This window comes from Telopea speciosissima, chromosome 6 (assembly GCF_018873765.1).
Source record: "Telopea speciosissima isolate NSW1024214 ecotype Mountain lineage chromosome 6, Tspe_v1, whole genome shotgun sequence".
In the NCBI taxonomy this organism is placed as follows: Eukaryota; Viridiplantae; Streptophyta; class Magnoliopsida; order Proteales; family Proteaceae; genus Telopea; species Telopea speciosissima.
Window position 1 is genome coordinate 59,598,802 of NC_057921.1, and position 16,986 is coordinate 59,615,787.

The following is a 16,986-nucleotide window of genomic DNA, read 5'->3' on the forward strand; positions in this document are numbered from 1 at the left end:
TATGCCATTATTTTAAAGGTAAAGTACACGGACCGTAGAATGCACCTAATATTCCTTGTATCCCCTAAGCGGTTCAATATTCCAAGTACCACTCCTCAATATTCCATGTACCACCCTACTTTACCCCCCTAATTTCATTTAAGTCCACACCAGGTATTAAATGCTTGAAGATGACCAAACTACCCTTTCTTCTATCTTTTCTAAAATTTGAAAAGACCTAACTGCCCTGATCTATTTGCTAAAATTTGAAAAGACTAAAATGCCTTCATCTTCCCCAAATCATCATCTTCTTTTACATTCCCACCACCACCACCACCACCACCCACCATTAACACCATCACCATCCCACCATGAAGCCCCACCTCACTGTCTCTCCTCCCCTCCTCTACTTCCTCCACCTCTCGCAGCCGCTCATCACTCCAAGTTGCAGCATCTCTGTCCTCTCCTCACCTCCAGAGTCTCGACCTCCGAGCTCTACTTCGCAGACTCAGATGCTCCCCTGCCCTGTCAAGTGTCATAACCATGGAAGTACCAACTAGAACCAACACAGCTGCAGAGCAGCTCGAGGAGGCGCCGTTGCCGGTAGCCCACCGTCGCCTTCGGACGCTGAAGAATAGCTCCTCGTTTGATTCCTAAGAGAGGTCAAGTTCTCATCGGCATTTTAAAGCGCACCTTCCCTTGTTTTGGTAACCGGAGAAGCCATGGTCGCTCTTCCTTTGTTTCTCCATCCGATTGAATTATGAAAAACCCTCACCAAATTCAAATACCCAACTGGTGATTTCCCTCAATCACCTTTTTTTCTGAAGTTCCCAGTTCTTACCATTTGAATCGATTGGAATCGGACCCTGTACACCCCAAATTATTGCCGGAGACTGAGGAGCGATGAAGAACAGATCAAACAGGGGGCGATAGGAGGGAAGTTCGTGGACAGGGATTTCGTATATATTATATATTTTTTTCCACTCTTCATTCTGTTTGTTTTAAGTCCAATTTTGTTCAGCTAGCTTCTTTTTTGTCTAGATTTTCGGTTCTGCTGTTCTTAGGAAGGATCATAGTTAGAAGTACTGGATTCCCAAATCGCACTAGTCGTTTCAATTTGTAGTTTGATTGAAGGTGTATTAATGAGGAACAGCTTTAATTTAATTTCAGTTAATCTCTCTGTCGGAATTCGAGAATTAACGGTATCAAATTGTTTCCTGTTTCGATTATCTGAAATTCTGGTTCGGTTTGAAATGGATATGTTTTTTTATTATTTTTGCCATCACGAAAACCTTCTTCCCCTTCAAATCGACAGTCGAGAGATCTCCAACGCTCTTCTTTGCCATCGAAAAAACGCCTCTAACGCCCTTCCCATTGGTTCCCACAGCTCAAATTTTGGCTGCAATGTGGAGGGCAAGTAGAGGCTCCACAGTGGCATCATAGAATCCAAGTCTACGAAGTGGGGCTCGAGGCCGAGACTCTGGAGGCGAGGAGAGGACAGAGATGCTGCAACTTGGAGTGATGAGCAACTGCGAGAGGTGGAGGAAGTAGAGGAGGGGAGGAGAGAGTGAGGTGGGGCTTCACGGTGGGATGGTGATGGTGTTAATGGTGGGTGGTGGTGGTGGTGGGTATGTAAAAAAACGATGATTTGGGGAAGATGAGGATATTTTAGTCTTTTTAAATTTTAGCAAATAAATCAAGACAATTAGGTCTTTTCAAATTTTAAAAAAGATAGAAAAAAGGATAGTTTGATCATTTATAGCATTTAGTACCTGGTGTGGACTTAAATGACAATGAGAGGATAAAGCAAGAGTGGTACATGAAATATTGAAAAATGGTATTTGAAATATTGAGCTGCTTAAGGGGTACGAGGAATATTGGGTGCGGGAATACGTGTACTTTACCCATATTTTAAAACACCAACACTAAATATGCAAATATCAACCGGTTTATCTGATCGAGAAAAAAAATTACACACACAACCCCTACACATGAGTTATTAAATAGTAATAAATGTCAACAGGTAATATTTTTAATCGACAATTCTGCCCTTATTAGTGTATGAACTACGCAGAGGAGCACGCCGTTCACCAATGGCATCCGCCGACAACACTTCCCTTGCCTAGCCCAACTTCATCCCCTCATCTCTGAAACCACCCAGCCACAAAATCCATCTCCCCATCTTCACCAACTACCCGAACTCCTCTTCGTGCCATCCTCTTGACATCACCAACACCCTCTCAAACCCCAACCCTAAACGCCCCATCACCATCACCAGCGTCATCTCCATCTTCGTCGCATCCACGGATCTCCAGACTGTCTGATCTTGTCATCCACACTAGATTTCTCTCATTCTCTCCTGCTGTCCTGCACCTCTGTTACAGTAACCCTCTTTGATACAGATAAACAACCTCCAAAATAGATTAGGTTGGAAACTCTTGAACCCCAAAGAAAGAGTATGAGACAGTGGACGGAATTGATGCTTGATTCGGCAGATGGGATATCCATTTCGCTAGGGTTTGAACTAGAATCAGAGAATCAGGGGTAGGAAGATGAATAGAAAATGCAGGGGAGATGAAAAAAGTGCCTAACCTTTTTAAATCTGGAATCCATCACGACCCTCTTTCCCCCAGAGAAAGGCTTTTCTGGAGAACTTCCTCTGCTGCCTGCTGCAATATTCGGCAGTGGTGGTGTTTGTTACGTTGAAGGAACTTTTGGAGCTAGAGTGATTGGGTCCTCTCTCTCTCTCTCTCTCTTTCTCCTTTTTTCCCCTTCCTTCCTTTTTCCAGCTGTTACCATGGAATCGCCTGGGTGGGTCTCCATGGAATTCGAAGCCGCGGAGATGCTCATTCTCAGGTGGGACACTACCACATCCGAGGAGGCCAGGGAACAAATGATCTTCTATGGTGGTGATCTTCAGGAAATCGACCGTTGCTTGAGGGCGATCGACGAGATACAACGGTCCACTGAGTTCGTTCAGTGTCCAGAGATGGATCTCTCATTGGCGGTGGTGATCCTGAAAAAGTCAATGCTACCATCCAAATTGCCATGGCTCGTCTTGAAGGTGAATTTCTAACATCGAACGGATTTGCTTTGTTTTTTTTTATTATTATTAAAAAAAAATCGGGATTTATTACAATTTTTTAACCCTTGGATTGTAATAGTGGATCATTATCGGATCGGTTTAGTCTCGAACGATACCAATCTGATCGAGCGAATTAAGCGATCCAATCCGGAGATTACGAACCATGAATATCTTATCGATTAAACTTCAAAAAACCATTTTGTAGAATCAGTTACTCTGTACCGGACGACGTGTATAGGCTAAACATTGGTCCAAGCCGATATTGCGACTTAAAACTGTATGCTACACTAACACCCTCTTTTGGATCGAGCTCCTCTAAGGCGTAGGGGTGCGTTGGAAGATGTCCGATGCACCCCCAGAGCTCTGCTGAGATTTTGTTTTGATGGCGAAGATGAATGCGCACTACTAAATTGGAAATCATTCTCTCCACCGCATGGAGTATCTAACTTGATAGTGGACATCCATTCTCACCATTCAAATAGCACCTTAACCATGTGTCAAGCTCTGAGAGTCCATTGGACATCTTCCAACGCACCCCTGTAGCGTAGAGGAGCCCTCCCCTCCTGAAAAGAAACCTCGAGCCTTGATTTGCATAATAAATGGGCTGGTCAAATGATAATAAGGCTATGCAAACTATGACTTGTTACAATTGGATATTTAATCCATTGGGATTTAAGATAGCACTTGGTTGCTCATGTAAGGTTGCAATTTAACTTTATTTGTCTAATACTTTAATCAACCAATTTTGATAAAAATAATTGTGATAGTCTTTTTAGTAATAAGTATAAAATTTCATTGTCAAAAAATGCATAAATATTAAGCGGAAAAATAAAATAGAGGGTTCCCCACTCTGCAGATATGGAGAATCTCTCACCCCACACAAAAGGCGCCACAAGAACAATAACAGCTACAGGGGGCTAACATGATTTTCTTTGGATTAATAAACAATTCACTATGAGAGAACGTACGGTACATTTATGGGAGAGCATACGTTGCCCTGCGCGCACACACACAGGACCAATGAAAGTGCAAGCACAAGCATCATGGTGTGGAATTTTTACCTTTTATAGAAGGTGTGGCGGCCATTTTGTTGTGTCTAGACATGGATGGTACACTCCCCCACATAGAACATTTCTCCACATAAATTATTGGAAAAGATAATGCTATCTGGACGCGTGCGGTACATTGCCCCTGCGCCTAGACACAAGGGTGGGTGAATGACCGCTATGCCCCCATGAAAAGATGGAATTTCCTAGGGGCTCAGCAGTCATTTTGCCTTCATGGGCATATAGTTAGTTTTTGCATTCAAAGGAGAAATTTTTTTTTTGGCTAGTACAAGTATTGAACCTAATCATGGTTTTAGTGCACGGTTTGGATTGGATATCGATCATCTGCAAAACCACTACGATATCAATATGGTATTGGCATGAATCTGTTGTATGGGATAAATTTGCCCCTTGTTTTTACCTTTTACCCATATTGTTTATCGATACAATATCAATACAATATATCGCTGAATATGGATGATACCAATACTTCAAACCATGAACCTAACCATAAAAGACATTTGAGAAGGGTTGGTGCCTAGTAGCAAGGTCACACTTGTTGGCCCTACATTAATATCGGTTGTCTTTCATCGACTATCCAAAATTTAACCATTCTTATTCTAGGATCGTAATCTTCTATGGCACGTTGCCCGTAGATGCCTGTGTGGCCCAGATACATCGCCAAGCACAATGTCCGTCTTACCTTTGTTCAGGCAAGGCAGGGGTAAGATGGACATTGTGCACAACAATGTGTTTGGGCCCCACAGACCGCTACGGGTAGTGCATCGTAAAGGATCTGTATAAAAATTCAAGATTATTGCGTATTCTATCCCATACAAGCAAAGATCCGAGAGGAAAATTATGGGGATACAAACAAAATTAATAAGAGGGAATTATGGCCCAGCCATGCTGAGCTTTATTATCACATTCATGAGGTGGCCGGGTGCGGTCACTGGAGGGTGAAGAGGGGATGAGATGAGTTAGAATTAGAAGAGAGAGAGTTTCCTGGGCAGAATATAACATTATAGTTTTCTGTACCACCCGGGCAGGTGAAGGTACTTGTTGCGTCATCCTGAGGATAACTGTAAGCATCAGGGCATCTATCCTTGAAGAACCTGGAGTAGTCTGTGGGTCCACAGCTCCCAGCAGTGCAGCAATACTCAGGGGTCTTGTACACAGTGCATGGGTTGTTGCAGCCTCCGGCGGTCTGTAGAGGTCCAGGACATTGACCATTTATGTCAGCTGTGCAACTTATCGCACGGCATGAGCTGCTGATTGGGTTAGTCGGGGTAAATACCATCGGAATGTTAAATCCGTCGACGAGGGAGATGTCGAAGAAATCCAAATTACCGTATTGGTTTAAAGCATATTCGGCTAAGGTGTTGGGCGGTACACCCCAACCTTGACACACTAGCCTCCCGCAGTCGCCCGTATCGCATCTTCCATTCCCGTTTGCGTCGAAGTTGCAGTTTGTTCGGCCCCAAATGCGGGCCATAGATGTGCCAGCAGCTACGTTGATGGTCCATGATTGGCCCGGGTTAAGTTGCTGACCACCACCTGGTGATGCAGCAGCCCATACTGTGTAGGGGCACTGGTTTAGGATGTAAAAGGTAGTTGCATGGGTGAAGGTGGTGAAGAGGACACCACAGAAGAAGAAGGAGAAGAAGAGGAAGAGCTTGTTAATGGAAGTCATCTTGGAGGTAAGAAGTGGGTAGTGCTGGGAGCAGATGGGTCCGTGGTTTTTATAGTGAAGTGGCGGCTCGCTTTGTAGTGGTCAATGATAGACTTAGTTTTTAAATTTTTTTTTTTTAAGAGACTTGGATGATTGGATGATCCACGTTCACATGCTCGTCACATTTTTTTGACTGAATTTTTCTTTTGTTTATTTTAAAAAGCCAAAGATAGATAGATAGAAAGAAAGAAGGAAGAACAGGGAAAGTGGGCAGGATAAGATGAGGCAATCCATGAATGGATTATCTGTTCTATAGGATCTTACTCTAAATCTGGTTTATGAAGCAGAGATTATCATGTGATCAGAGAGTGGTGAACGGCTCTGATGTGTTTGTTTGGTGGACTAGCAGCTAAGTTGATGAGAAGAATGCATGATGCATGAAGGGTGAAGGGTAAAAATGGCTGACGAAAACGTCTTTGTAGAAGTAAATCGTGGCACGCAAAGGAATTGATCAAAGGAACTAGGGTTGCTAAGCTTTATTAAAAAAAATACTAGGGTTGCTAAGTCTTAGTTTTTGGTAAGAGGTTGCTAAGTCCATTACTTTCTGTGAAGGCATTCAAGTTTTTTTTTCCCGAAAAATACAGATTCCATATTCCACAAACGTGGAAAGCAAAGCATCTCACGGAAGATACCAGATATTCTTAGATATTCTAGTTATGTTATTAATGTATGTAAGCTTGGGATAATTATGAACTAGGCTCCAAATTTCAATATTATGTAACAGGTGGAGCCGCTGAGGTCCCGTCCTTCGGTGGGTTCATGTTATAGAAATAGAAAGAGAGGTTCCAGAAGGATTTTTCTCCTCTCAATTTGGAGAAGTTCAAGATACCAGATTTTCTTAAATAAAATATTATTTTATAACGTAAAAAAGGTTATTTATGGGGGAGTGTACTGTTCACACCTCTGATTAGTCCCACGCACACAAATGGACCAAACTCCCTTATAGAGAAGACTGACCCTAGATATAAACAATAAGAAATATTCAAAGGGCTATTTTATAGATTTCTTAATCGAAGTTGTTCGATGAAATATGAACCAACATGTTACTAAATTATTTTATTTATTTATTTTTTTAAAGGAAAAATATTGTATCGATATAAGACCTTAAAAATGAATGATTTACAAGACAAAAAAACGCAAAAAGAGGAGAAACCCTTTATCAACAACAAAACCTGGAATATATACAGCCTCTAAGATACCTTGTTATAAACATGTGGATCTGATGGCAAAAAAGGGAGGAACCCCTTCTGTAAAATAAAACTGGGATAACTACAGTTCTGGTATTTTCCTTCTTATATTCTCTTTGAGTGGGGAGAGAGAAGTAGGTAAGTATAATAGCTAATTGGCTGGCTAACAATTATTAACAAAGCATGAGCTAGCATTAGCAAAAAAACAAAGCATGAGCTAGCACATCATGTTTGCAATTACCCTAGTAGGGGAGAATTTGATGTTATATTCTTGTGATAATCTTAGTTGAACACACAGTTAATTGGCTGGCTAACAATTATTCAAATGTGGATTTCATTTCAATTCAATAGTTGGTAGACAAACTCAATTCAAAATTACCGTTCAAATTTCAAAAATATCAGACAACCATCTACCAATCATTAGATTTGAATGAAATCCACCTAGTGGCCTGTCGGTTAAGAGCAGCAATGGTTGCTCAACCTCAGCAGCAAAGGATCCAAATCCTAGCAAAACCCTGGCCTTTTATATCAATTCGTTGCACGGCTAATTTCACTAGCCTCATCTGAAGTGCGTCCATGTGGATGTAATTAGGTTAGGCCTGATAATTTCTCTAGCTTGTAACCAAACGGAGCCTCATTTTAGGCTAAGGTATCTAGGGATACACCATCGACATGGCACTAACTAGGTACGATTTTTTTATATTTTATTTTTTATTTCAAGGGAGCTTAACAGTTTAGCTGACTCCCTAACAAGAAGAGCATTGTGATGTGTGATGGGAAGAACAATTTGACCCATTTTTGATCCATGGTTCCAAGACCAATGTTTGGCATCTAGGAGGTTCTTCTGTTCCTCTAAATATTCCGGTATTATAAAATTTTCACAAATAAGCAAAACCCATCTTGAGAAAAAAATTGATACACTTAAAAAAGGAAAATACAAGAGAATTAGAGTCCAGGGCCTTTATTGCAAAACGTTCTCCCCAAATGAAGCATCTATACCCATATCGATGTTGTAGTCTGGTGATGCCTCTTGGACTGCAACAGGTTCCCTCGTTGGTTGAAAACTCTTCTTTGACCATGGAGCAACTCAATAAATAAGCAACAGAACAAGAATTCCCATAGTCCATCTCCAACCTGGAACTTGTTCTAGAGTCATGGTTAGGGCTTGGGTTTTCTTCGACAAGGGTGAAGTTCAGATGCCTTTGGTTGACGTCATGCCAACAGATGGCGTCGCAGCTTGAAATTTTGGCCCGAGTCAACCCGATCATTACAAAATCAACTTGTTGGTCCGTGGAAGTGGTGCACCGTTCAAGAGAAAAAGAAAAAGAAACGAAGTGGTCAAGGCAGTCTAGACTGTAGGTTAAAGAAGGAAAATTAGACCGGTTTGATTTTGACACTTTTTTTTGTTTGGAGGGGGGGGGGGTGAAAGTTTGATTTTGACACTCAATCCTGTTATTTACCATACCTAACACTTGTAGTCATGTGATTAGTTTGCATTCAAAGGGGAAAAAATAGTTTGTACAAATATGGAAACTAACCATGGTTTTAGTGGATGGGTCGGATTGGGTATCGGTCGCCTGCAACACCACTATGATATCGATATGGTATTGATACGAATGGATTGTATCGGGTAAATTTATCTTTTATCGATATCTATAGGCATACAATATCAATAGAATACATGGCTGGATACGGGTGATACCGATACCTCAAGCCATGAACCTAAAAACACACAAAAACAGGGGTATTTGATCATTTCATAGGGTCCAAAGGGGTCCCACCAGGCATACGACTGTGTATGAAAACTTTTCCCATACTCTAATTTGAAAAATAATATAGAGGGGTTCCCACTCTGCAAATATGGGGAATCAATCAACCCACACAATTGGCGCCACAATAAAAATAACAACTACAGAGGCTAACATGGTCATGGAGGACAGAAAAAATAATAATAATAAAATAATTTTTTTAATGGATTAATAAACAATTTTCTATGAGAAAATGTACGGTATATTTACTGCATTTGGAAAGACTCTCAGAATAACCATGGGCATTCTCTGTGGGAGAGTGTGGCCCTTGCACACACTTGCAGGCCAATGAGAGTGCCATCAAATACATCATGGGTGTGGATTTTTTATCTTTCATAGGAGGCAGGGTGATCTTTTTGCAATTTGGATTGTTTACGGCTTGCCTGCTCGTAGCAGCCGTAGCAGCCTCCTAATGAGGCACGGTGCAATGATCGCCTTACCCCTATTCGAGTGCCTTGCCTAAGCAGGGATAAGGCGATCATTGCACCATGCTTCATTAGGAGGCTGCTACGGGCAGCAGACCGTAGACGATCCTGATTCGGTCTTTTTGTTGTGTCTAGCCTGTCTAGGCATGGATGGTATACTTCCCAACATAGTATTTTTCTCCATATAAAATATTAGGAAAGAGAACACTATATGAACGCGTGTGATATGCTGCCCTATTCCAGATACAGGGGCGGGAATGATCATTGCACACTCAAGTCATTTTGCCTGCCCCTGTGTGTTAGCACATGGACAGTGCACCACATACACCCAATCGAGATTTTTTTTTCTTAAAATATTATAACTTGAAAAAAAATGATGATACATAGGAACCCTAAATTCCACTGGTCAAGGCAGTTTAGACTTTAGGTTAAAGAAGGAACATTAGACTCGGATTGATTTTGACACTTAATTTTTTTTTTTTGTTTGGTAAAAGTTTGATTTTGACACTCAATCCAGTAATTTACCATACCTAACACTTGTACTCATGTGGTTAATCTGCGTTCAAAGGGGAAAAAATGGTTTGTACAAGTATGGAACTTAACCATGGTTTTAGTGGACGGTTCGGATTGGGTATCGGTCACTATGATATCGATATGCTATTGACACGAATCGATTGTATAGCATAAATTTATCCTTTATCCATACCTATATGTATATAATATCAATACAATACATAACTGAATACGGGTGATATCGATACCTTAAACCATGAACTTAAAAACACACAAAAATAGGGGCATTAGGTCATTTTATAGATACACTGGGATCCCACCTGTAAATTGATCAAAACCACCCTTGTTTTGGCTTTGTTTGGCTGAGCTGGACTCTCCAGCTCCCGCCACGCCTAGAGGAGGAGAGCCAAATTCAACTTAAAGACATTTGAGAAGGGCTGGTGTCGAGTAGCAAGGTCACACTTGTTGACTCAAACATTATCCATTATCCAAAATTTATGCATTCTTATCCCATACAAGCAAAGATCCAAGAGGAAAATTATGGGGATACAAACAAAAATAATAAGAGGGAATTATGACTACAGGAAAAAAAATAAAATGAGGTTATTTCATTAATTAAGAAAAGACAAACAGAACAAAGCTGATCATCACAAAGGAACCTAACCTAACAGGGAGACCCAATTCTACCCCCCCCAAAAAAAACATAATAATAATAACAGGGAAATCGGGCCAGCCAATGCTGAGCTTTATTATCACATTCGTAAGGTGGCCGGGTGCGGTCACTGCAGGAAGGGAAATTAATAGCTGTGTCTCGTTCATATTTCATTAACAATATTGAAGAGGGGATGAGAAGAGTTAGACTTAGAAGTGAGAGAGTTTCCTGGGCAGAATATAACATTATAGTTTTCTGTACCCCCAGGGCAGGTAAAGGTACTTGTTGCGTCATCCTGAGGATAACTGTAAGCATCAGGGCATCTATCCTTGAAGAACCTGGAGTAGTCTGTGGGTCCACAGCTCCCAGCAGTGCAGCAATACTCAGGGGTCTTGTACACAGTGCACGGGTTGTTGCAGCCTCCGGCGGTCTGTAGAGGTCCAGGACATTGACCATTTATGTCAGCTGTGCAACTGATCGCACGGCATGAGCTGCTGATTGGGTTAGTCGGGGTAAATACCATCGGAATGTTAAATCCGTCGACCAGGGAGATGTCGAAGAAATCCAAATTACCGTATTGGTTTAAAGCATATTCGGCTAAGGTGTTGGGCGGTACACCCCAACCTTGACACACTAGCCTCCCGCAGTCGCCCGTATCGCATCTTCCATTCCCGTTTGCGTCGAAGTTGCAGTTTGTTCGGCCCCAAATGCGGGCCATAGATGTGCCAGCAGCTACGTTGATGGTCCATGATTGGCCCGGGTTAAGTTGCTGACCACCACCTGGTGATGCAGCGGCCCATACTGTGTAAGGGCACTGGTTTAGGATGTAAAAGGTAGTTGCATGGGTGAAGGTGGTGAAGAGGACACCAGAGAAGAAGAAGAAGAGCAAGAGCTTGTTAATGGAGGTCATCTTGTATTGGAACAGTTAAGAAGCTGTGGGTAGTGTTGGGAGCAGATGGGTGGTTGGTTTTTATAGTGAAGTGGCGGCTCGCTTTATGGTGGTCAATGATAGACTTAGTTTTTTTAATTTATTTTTTATTTTTTTATTTTTAAGAGACTTGGATGATTGGATGATCCACGTTAACATGCTCGCCACATTTTTTTGACTGAATTTTTCTTTTGTTTATTTTAAAAAGCCAAAGATAGAAAAGAAAGAAGGAAGAACAGAGAAAGTGGGCAGGATAAGATGAGGCAATCCGTGAATGGATTATCTATTCTATACGCACTTAAACTAAATCTGGTTGGTGAAGCATAGATTATCATGTGATCAGAGAGTGGTGAACGGCTCTGATGTGTTTCCTTGGTGGAAGAATGTATGATTCATGAAGGGTGAAGGGTAAAAATGGCTCACGAAAACGCCTTTCTAGAAGTAATTCGTGGCACGCCAAAGGAATTGGTCCAGGAACTATGACTGCTAAAGTCCATTACTTCCTGGGAAGGCATTCAAGCTTTTTTCCCGAGAAATATGGATTCCATATTCCACAAACGTAGAAAGCAAAGGCATCTCACGGAAGATACAAGATATTCTTAGATATTCAAGTAATTAAGGCGTCTGCAACAATGAGTCAAGCTCAGGGTCTTAAGGTTTGCAAGAGGGAGCTACCGAGTTGAACAAGTGGAACTCCTGTGAATGGGGAATCTTCATGTACGTGAGTGTACGTGAATAACTCACAGCCGTTCAGATGGAATCCAATCTATAAGAATATTTCATCTTAACAGTTGTGAGTCTTTCACTTACGCTCACGTACGTGAAGATTCACCGAAAATCCTTGGGAGCGCATGGGTTGCCGCCTCCCTCTACCAGAAGCATCTGATTTAGAGGCTATTTTATTATCTTCCTACATCTGATACGTTTTCCTTTTGTTCTAAAAAATAAAATACTCTTTTACACGCATTTGAAATCCACTGTTGAATTCTTTTTCAAAAAAAACACCCTCTTATAACTATTCATACCTACAAGGAGATGAAATGACCACCCCACCTCCAATGAAAGATAGAAAATCCATCTTCACAATATTTTTTTTTTTGATTAAAAAGGAGGTTATATATTATAAATTACCAGTAGAGAATTACATTCTTAGATATTTCTTCCCCCTAACATCATTCTGTGCTGTGGGAAGAGAGTCAATAGAAAGAGATATCTCCTGTGTGGTGTGCAAAAACCTAGCCAAGAGCGCACACGAGTCTCCAAAATACCAAAAAAAAAACTAAATGATTGCTAGAAGCCCAAACCAATAATGTCCGCTTCTTATCAGGGGCATTCATCCCCCAGATATTCCATGCATCGAACCTAATCATAATAATGTGCACTCGTATACAGGAGGGATCCACATCCTCTACTTCCAAAATTGGTGCTTCCATCTTACTTCCCTGAGCTCACAGTGTGCCACCTGGCCTGACATGAATCCAACGATTGATGTTAAAAAAAAATTAAAATATTTTGACAACACATGAGATGGATGTTTGAACCACTTTGAACATCAAACCAAACCCATCCAACGGGTTCACACTCAACCAAACCCATTTCACTCCAACCAAATCCATCAACACTCATCGCCACCTTTCTCTGCAATCCCATGGCAGTGCTACCTACAACCCCTTCTTGCTTAGAATTAACCATGTCAGTTCCTAGGTTCACTCGATCCTCATCATACTTGAAACCCAAAAGGAAATACATACTAAGAAACCGGAAAACCAAAAAAAAAAGAAGAGGGTAAGAAGTGAGAATCACAGAGAAACTAAAGAGATTCACGAGAGCGTCAGTGGCTGTGAATGCTGAGGTATCTTACTATTTTAGAGGACATATCGTTCTAGAAAGTTTGAGGGTTAAAAAGTGTAGTAAAGGAATACTGCGAGGGGAGGAGGGTGAAAGAGAGACAGGCGGATTGAACAAAGGGGAAAATTTTTGATTTTCTTTTTTTACCCCTGAAAATTCAGAAGGTGTATTGGTCTTTTCTCTCTGCAATTATTTCCATTTTTTAGTGGCTCTTTGTGCTGGGTATTGGGTTTCGTCTATAATTCATTTGTTCAATTTGAGTTTCCAGGTTTTATTTTAAAGTCAATGTATCTTTCCGTGACATTCTTTTGTCTTCGAATGTAATTAGTTCTTCACAAAATTATGCAGGGTTCCCATTTTCTTCTTTTAATTTTTTTTCTCTCTGATTATTTTAAGATTTTGCTGCATGTAATTTAATTTTTTCTCTACTCTTGAATTGTAGGCTACTCAGTTCCCCGTTTGCAACATGGAAAGCTGGACTTGGGTTTTCTCATTTTGTTCCTTATCGAGTTAACTTCCTGCTCTGTAGAGGCGCTCATCGAATATCTTCCAGCACTTCCTCAAGGTCTCTTCAATTGAGATTTTTGGTAAAATGGGAAGAGCGATGAGATGGTTCAGGAGCCTGTTGGGGATGAAGAAAAAGAAGGAACAGATGGAGAACTCTGAACCCAGGAACGGACATGGTTAATTCTAAGCAAGAAGGGGTTGTAGGTAGCACCGCCATGGGATTGCAGAGAAATGTAGAGAAAGAGGACTGTAGAGATGAGTGTTGATGGATTTGGTTAGAGTGAAATGGGTTTGGTTGAGTTTGAACCGGTCGGGTGGGTTTGGTTTGGGGTTCAAGGAGGTTCAAACATCCATCTCATGTGTTCTTCAAAATATTTTGAATTTTTGTTAACATCAACCGTTGGATCTGTGTCAGGCCAAGTGGCACACTGTGAGCTCAAAAAAATAGGATGGAAGTACCAACTTTAGAAGTCGAGGACGTGGATCCCTCTTATATATTAGCCCCACGCATACAAGGGCACCAAACTCCCACATAGAGAACCCTAACTCTAGATATAAAACTTAAAAAAATATTCAGAGGGCTATTTTATTGTTTTCCTAATCGAAGTTGTTGGATGAAATATGGACCAACATGTTTCTCAATTATTTATTTATTTATTGTTTTTGAAAAGAAAAAATATGCATCAATATAAGAACTTAAAATTGAATGATTTACAAGACCCAAAAAAAAAAAGAGGCAAAAAGAGGAAAAACCCCTTATCAACAACAAAACCTGGAATATCTACAGCGTCTAAGATATCTTGTAATAAACATTTGGATCTGATAGCAAAAAAGGGAGGAACCCCTTCTATAAAATAAAACTGGGATATCTACAGTTCTTGTTAGGGTTGTAAGTTTGGTCCTGTCAGCCCAAACCCGCCTTGAGCCTGAATAGGGCTTGAGTTGAGATACTTGGCCCTGAGGGCGGGTTTGAGTTGAAAATTTCTAGCCCTGAGTTAGGATTGGGTCGGGTCAGGGCTGAGGCCTTGGGTTGAGCCCGGCCTGGCCTAGCCCGACCCTGTTTTAAGTTATACTATAAAATATATATTGATATATACTATATATATTACAAACTTTAAATGTCACACATATATTGTTAGATAATATATTATATATGAAGATAATAAGTGATATATATATACATATATATATACAAGCAATAGAAATATTAGTTATTCTTTTACAAATATTAGTGTCAACAAAAAAGTCTTCCGCACTTACACTACGGTAGAAGATAAGACCATTGAATCAATCCACCCTCCAACCTCAAACATAAAACTGAAAGTCAACAATGGTGAAATCCTTGCAACACCTTTTAGGTCTATCAAAGGAATAAATGATGGATCAAAAAAGGTTATTGAACAAGTCAATTATACAAACCAATATCTACAGACTATAGGAAATCAATTAGTTCGAATAGAAAATCTTGTCCAAAAAGATTTCCATACTGAGCCTCCATCTCCTACTGTTCCGGATACAACCTCCTCTAATACTATGTTGTTCAAACCTTTTACCATATCAAATAAAAGTCTAAAAAGCCTTAAAACACAAGAAGGTAAAGATTTCCTAGACCAAGTTTCTTCAAGATTGCATTCCTTAGTCATTCTTGACACACCTCAAAAGGAATCACAAGGCAACACTGTTGCTACCATACTACAACAATCTTCCTCTGAAACTTCCAGTGATGATGAGGACCAAGTTAATGCCATAACCAGCTCCTACATGTCCCAAAACTACTATCCCAGACCTACTTACCCAGATCTCCAACTAGAAAATAGAAAGGATTTCTCCCAATCAAATTATCAAAGTGGCATCATCTATGAATGGAACATAGATGGAATGTCTTATTACAATTTAGCAAATAAACTTCAAGAAATGACCATGGTCAGCAATGCCCATCGTATCAATGATATACCTGACTAAGCCATTGCAGAAATACTTACTTCTGGATTTATTGGTCAACCCAAGGGATGGTGGGATAATGTTCTTAGCCTAGCAGAAAATCAATATTAAATGCAATACAAATTACTGAAATAGGCCTTCCCATCATAGTCCATAACCAACCAATAGGAGATGCTGTTGATACCCTTATTTTCAGTATAACCAAGTATTTCCTAGGGGATCCTACTAGACTCAAGGATAGATCCTCCGAACAATTATCAAACCTCAAATGTAAAAAACTTCATCTTTTCAAATGGTATAAAGACACGTTTATGACAAAAGTCCTAACCAGGGAAGATGCAAATCTTCCACGTTGGAAAGAAAATTTTATCACAGGACTTCCCAGTCTGTTTTCTGAAAAATTAAAACAAAAATTAAGAGATGAAAACAATGGCGATATACCTTATCAAGACCTTACCTATGGAGACCTTATAAGTCTTGTTCACAAAGAAGGACTAGCCTTATGTATAGACATTAGACTCAGAAAACAAATTAGGAAAGAATCTAAATCCTGCAAAAAAGAACTAGGAGGATTTTGTGAACAATTTGGACTTGCATCCAAAGAAACCCCACATAAAAAACATAAAACTCATCGCCATATTAGAAAATCTAGACACAAATTTTACAATAGAGATCAAACACTAAAAAAAGATTCTGATGACAAAAGAAGAACATGGCAACCTTTTAAAAAATTCCAAAAAACAAAACCGGCCCACTCAAAAGCCTGGATGTTACAATTGTGGTAAAGCAGGACACATTGCCAAATACTGCAGACTTGCCAAAAAGATAAATTCTCTAATCATGCCTGATGATATTAAAATCCAACTTTTAGCTGATTTAGCAGAAATTAAATCCGACTCAGAAACTGAGTCTGAAGACAATGAAATTAATCAAGTAGAATCAGACAATGAAGAACAAATCACCCCTTGCACTTGTAGCCAAGGAATATTTTGTGATAATTGTAATGAATCCGAAGAATCCAAATCTATTAACATGATCCACACAAGTCTAGGAATGAAGAATTTTGACAAACCAAAAGAATTTCTTACTTTTGTTGATCAAATCAAAGATAAGAATACTAAAAAATTATACCTTCAACATGCCCAAGAACTGGTACAACAATTATCAACAACTAATACACAAACTAAAGCCACCTCTTACGATATCAAACAAATTTATAAAAGATTTGGAAAAACTCCCATTGGTTTGCAAAATTCTGACCATACTCGAATCACAAACCTTGAAGCAACCACCAATGATCTTAAAACTAAAATTAAAAACATTAAAGCTGATATA

General features: G+C 40.1%; 2 protein-coding genes across 2 annotated transcripts; both read right to left on the reverse strand.

The window, feature by feature from the left end:
* Nucleotides 1-5,059: 5,059 nt before the first annotated feature.
* On the reverse strand, nucleotides 5,060-6,433 carry LOC122666003 (protein P21-like). Its single transcript, XM_043862119.1, has 2 exons — nucleotides 6,425-6,433; nucleotides 5,060-5,827 (listed from the first exon to the last, which is right to left on the reverse strand). Exons 1-2 carry the CDS (start codon nucleotides 6,431-6,433, stop codon nucleotides 5,060-5,062), a joined length of 777 nt encoding a protein of 258 aa, XP_043718054.1.
* Nucleotides 6,434-10,589: 4,156 nt separating this feature from the next.
* On the reverse strand, nucleotides 10,590-11,349 carry LOC122664851 (protein P21-like). The gene has a single exon (XM_043860879.1). It carries the CDS (start codon nucleotides 11,335-11,337, stop codon nucleotides 10,591-10,593), a length of 747 nt encoding a protein of 248 aa, XP_043716814.1. The 5' UTR covers nucleotides 11,338-11,349; the 3' UTR covers nucleotide 10,590.
* Between the last annotated feature and the right edge of the window lie 5,637 nt (nucleotides 11,350-16,986).

Excerpts from the sequence above, each read along its gene's own strand:
- LOC122664851 (XM_043860879.1), bottom strand. The coding sequence starts at position 11,337 with ATGACCTCCATTAACAAGCTCTTGCTCTTCTTCTTCTTCTCTGGTGTC.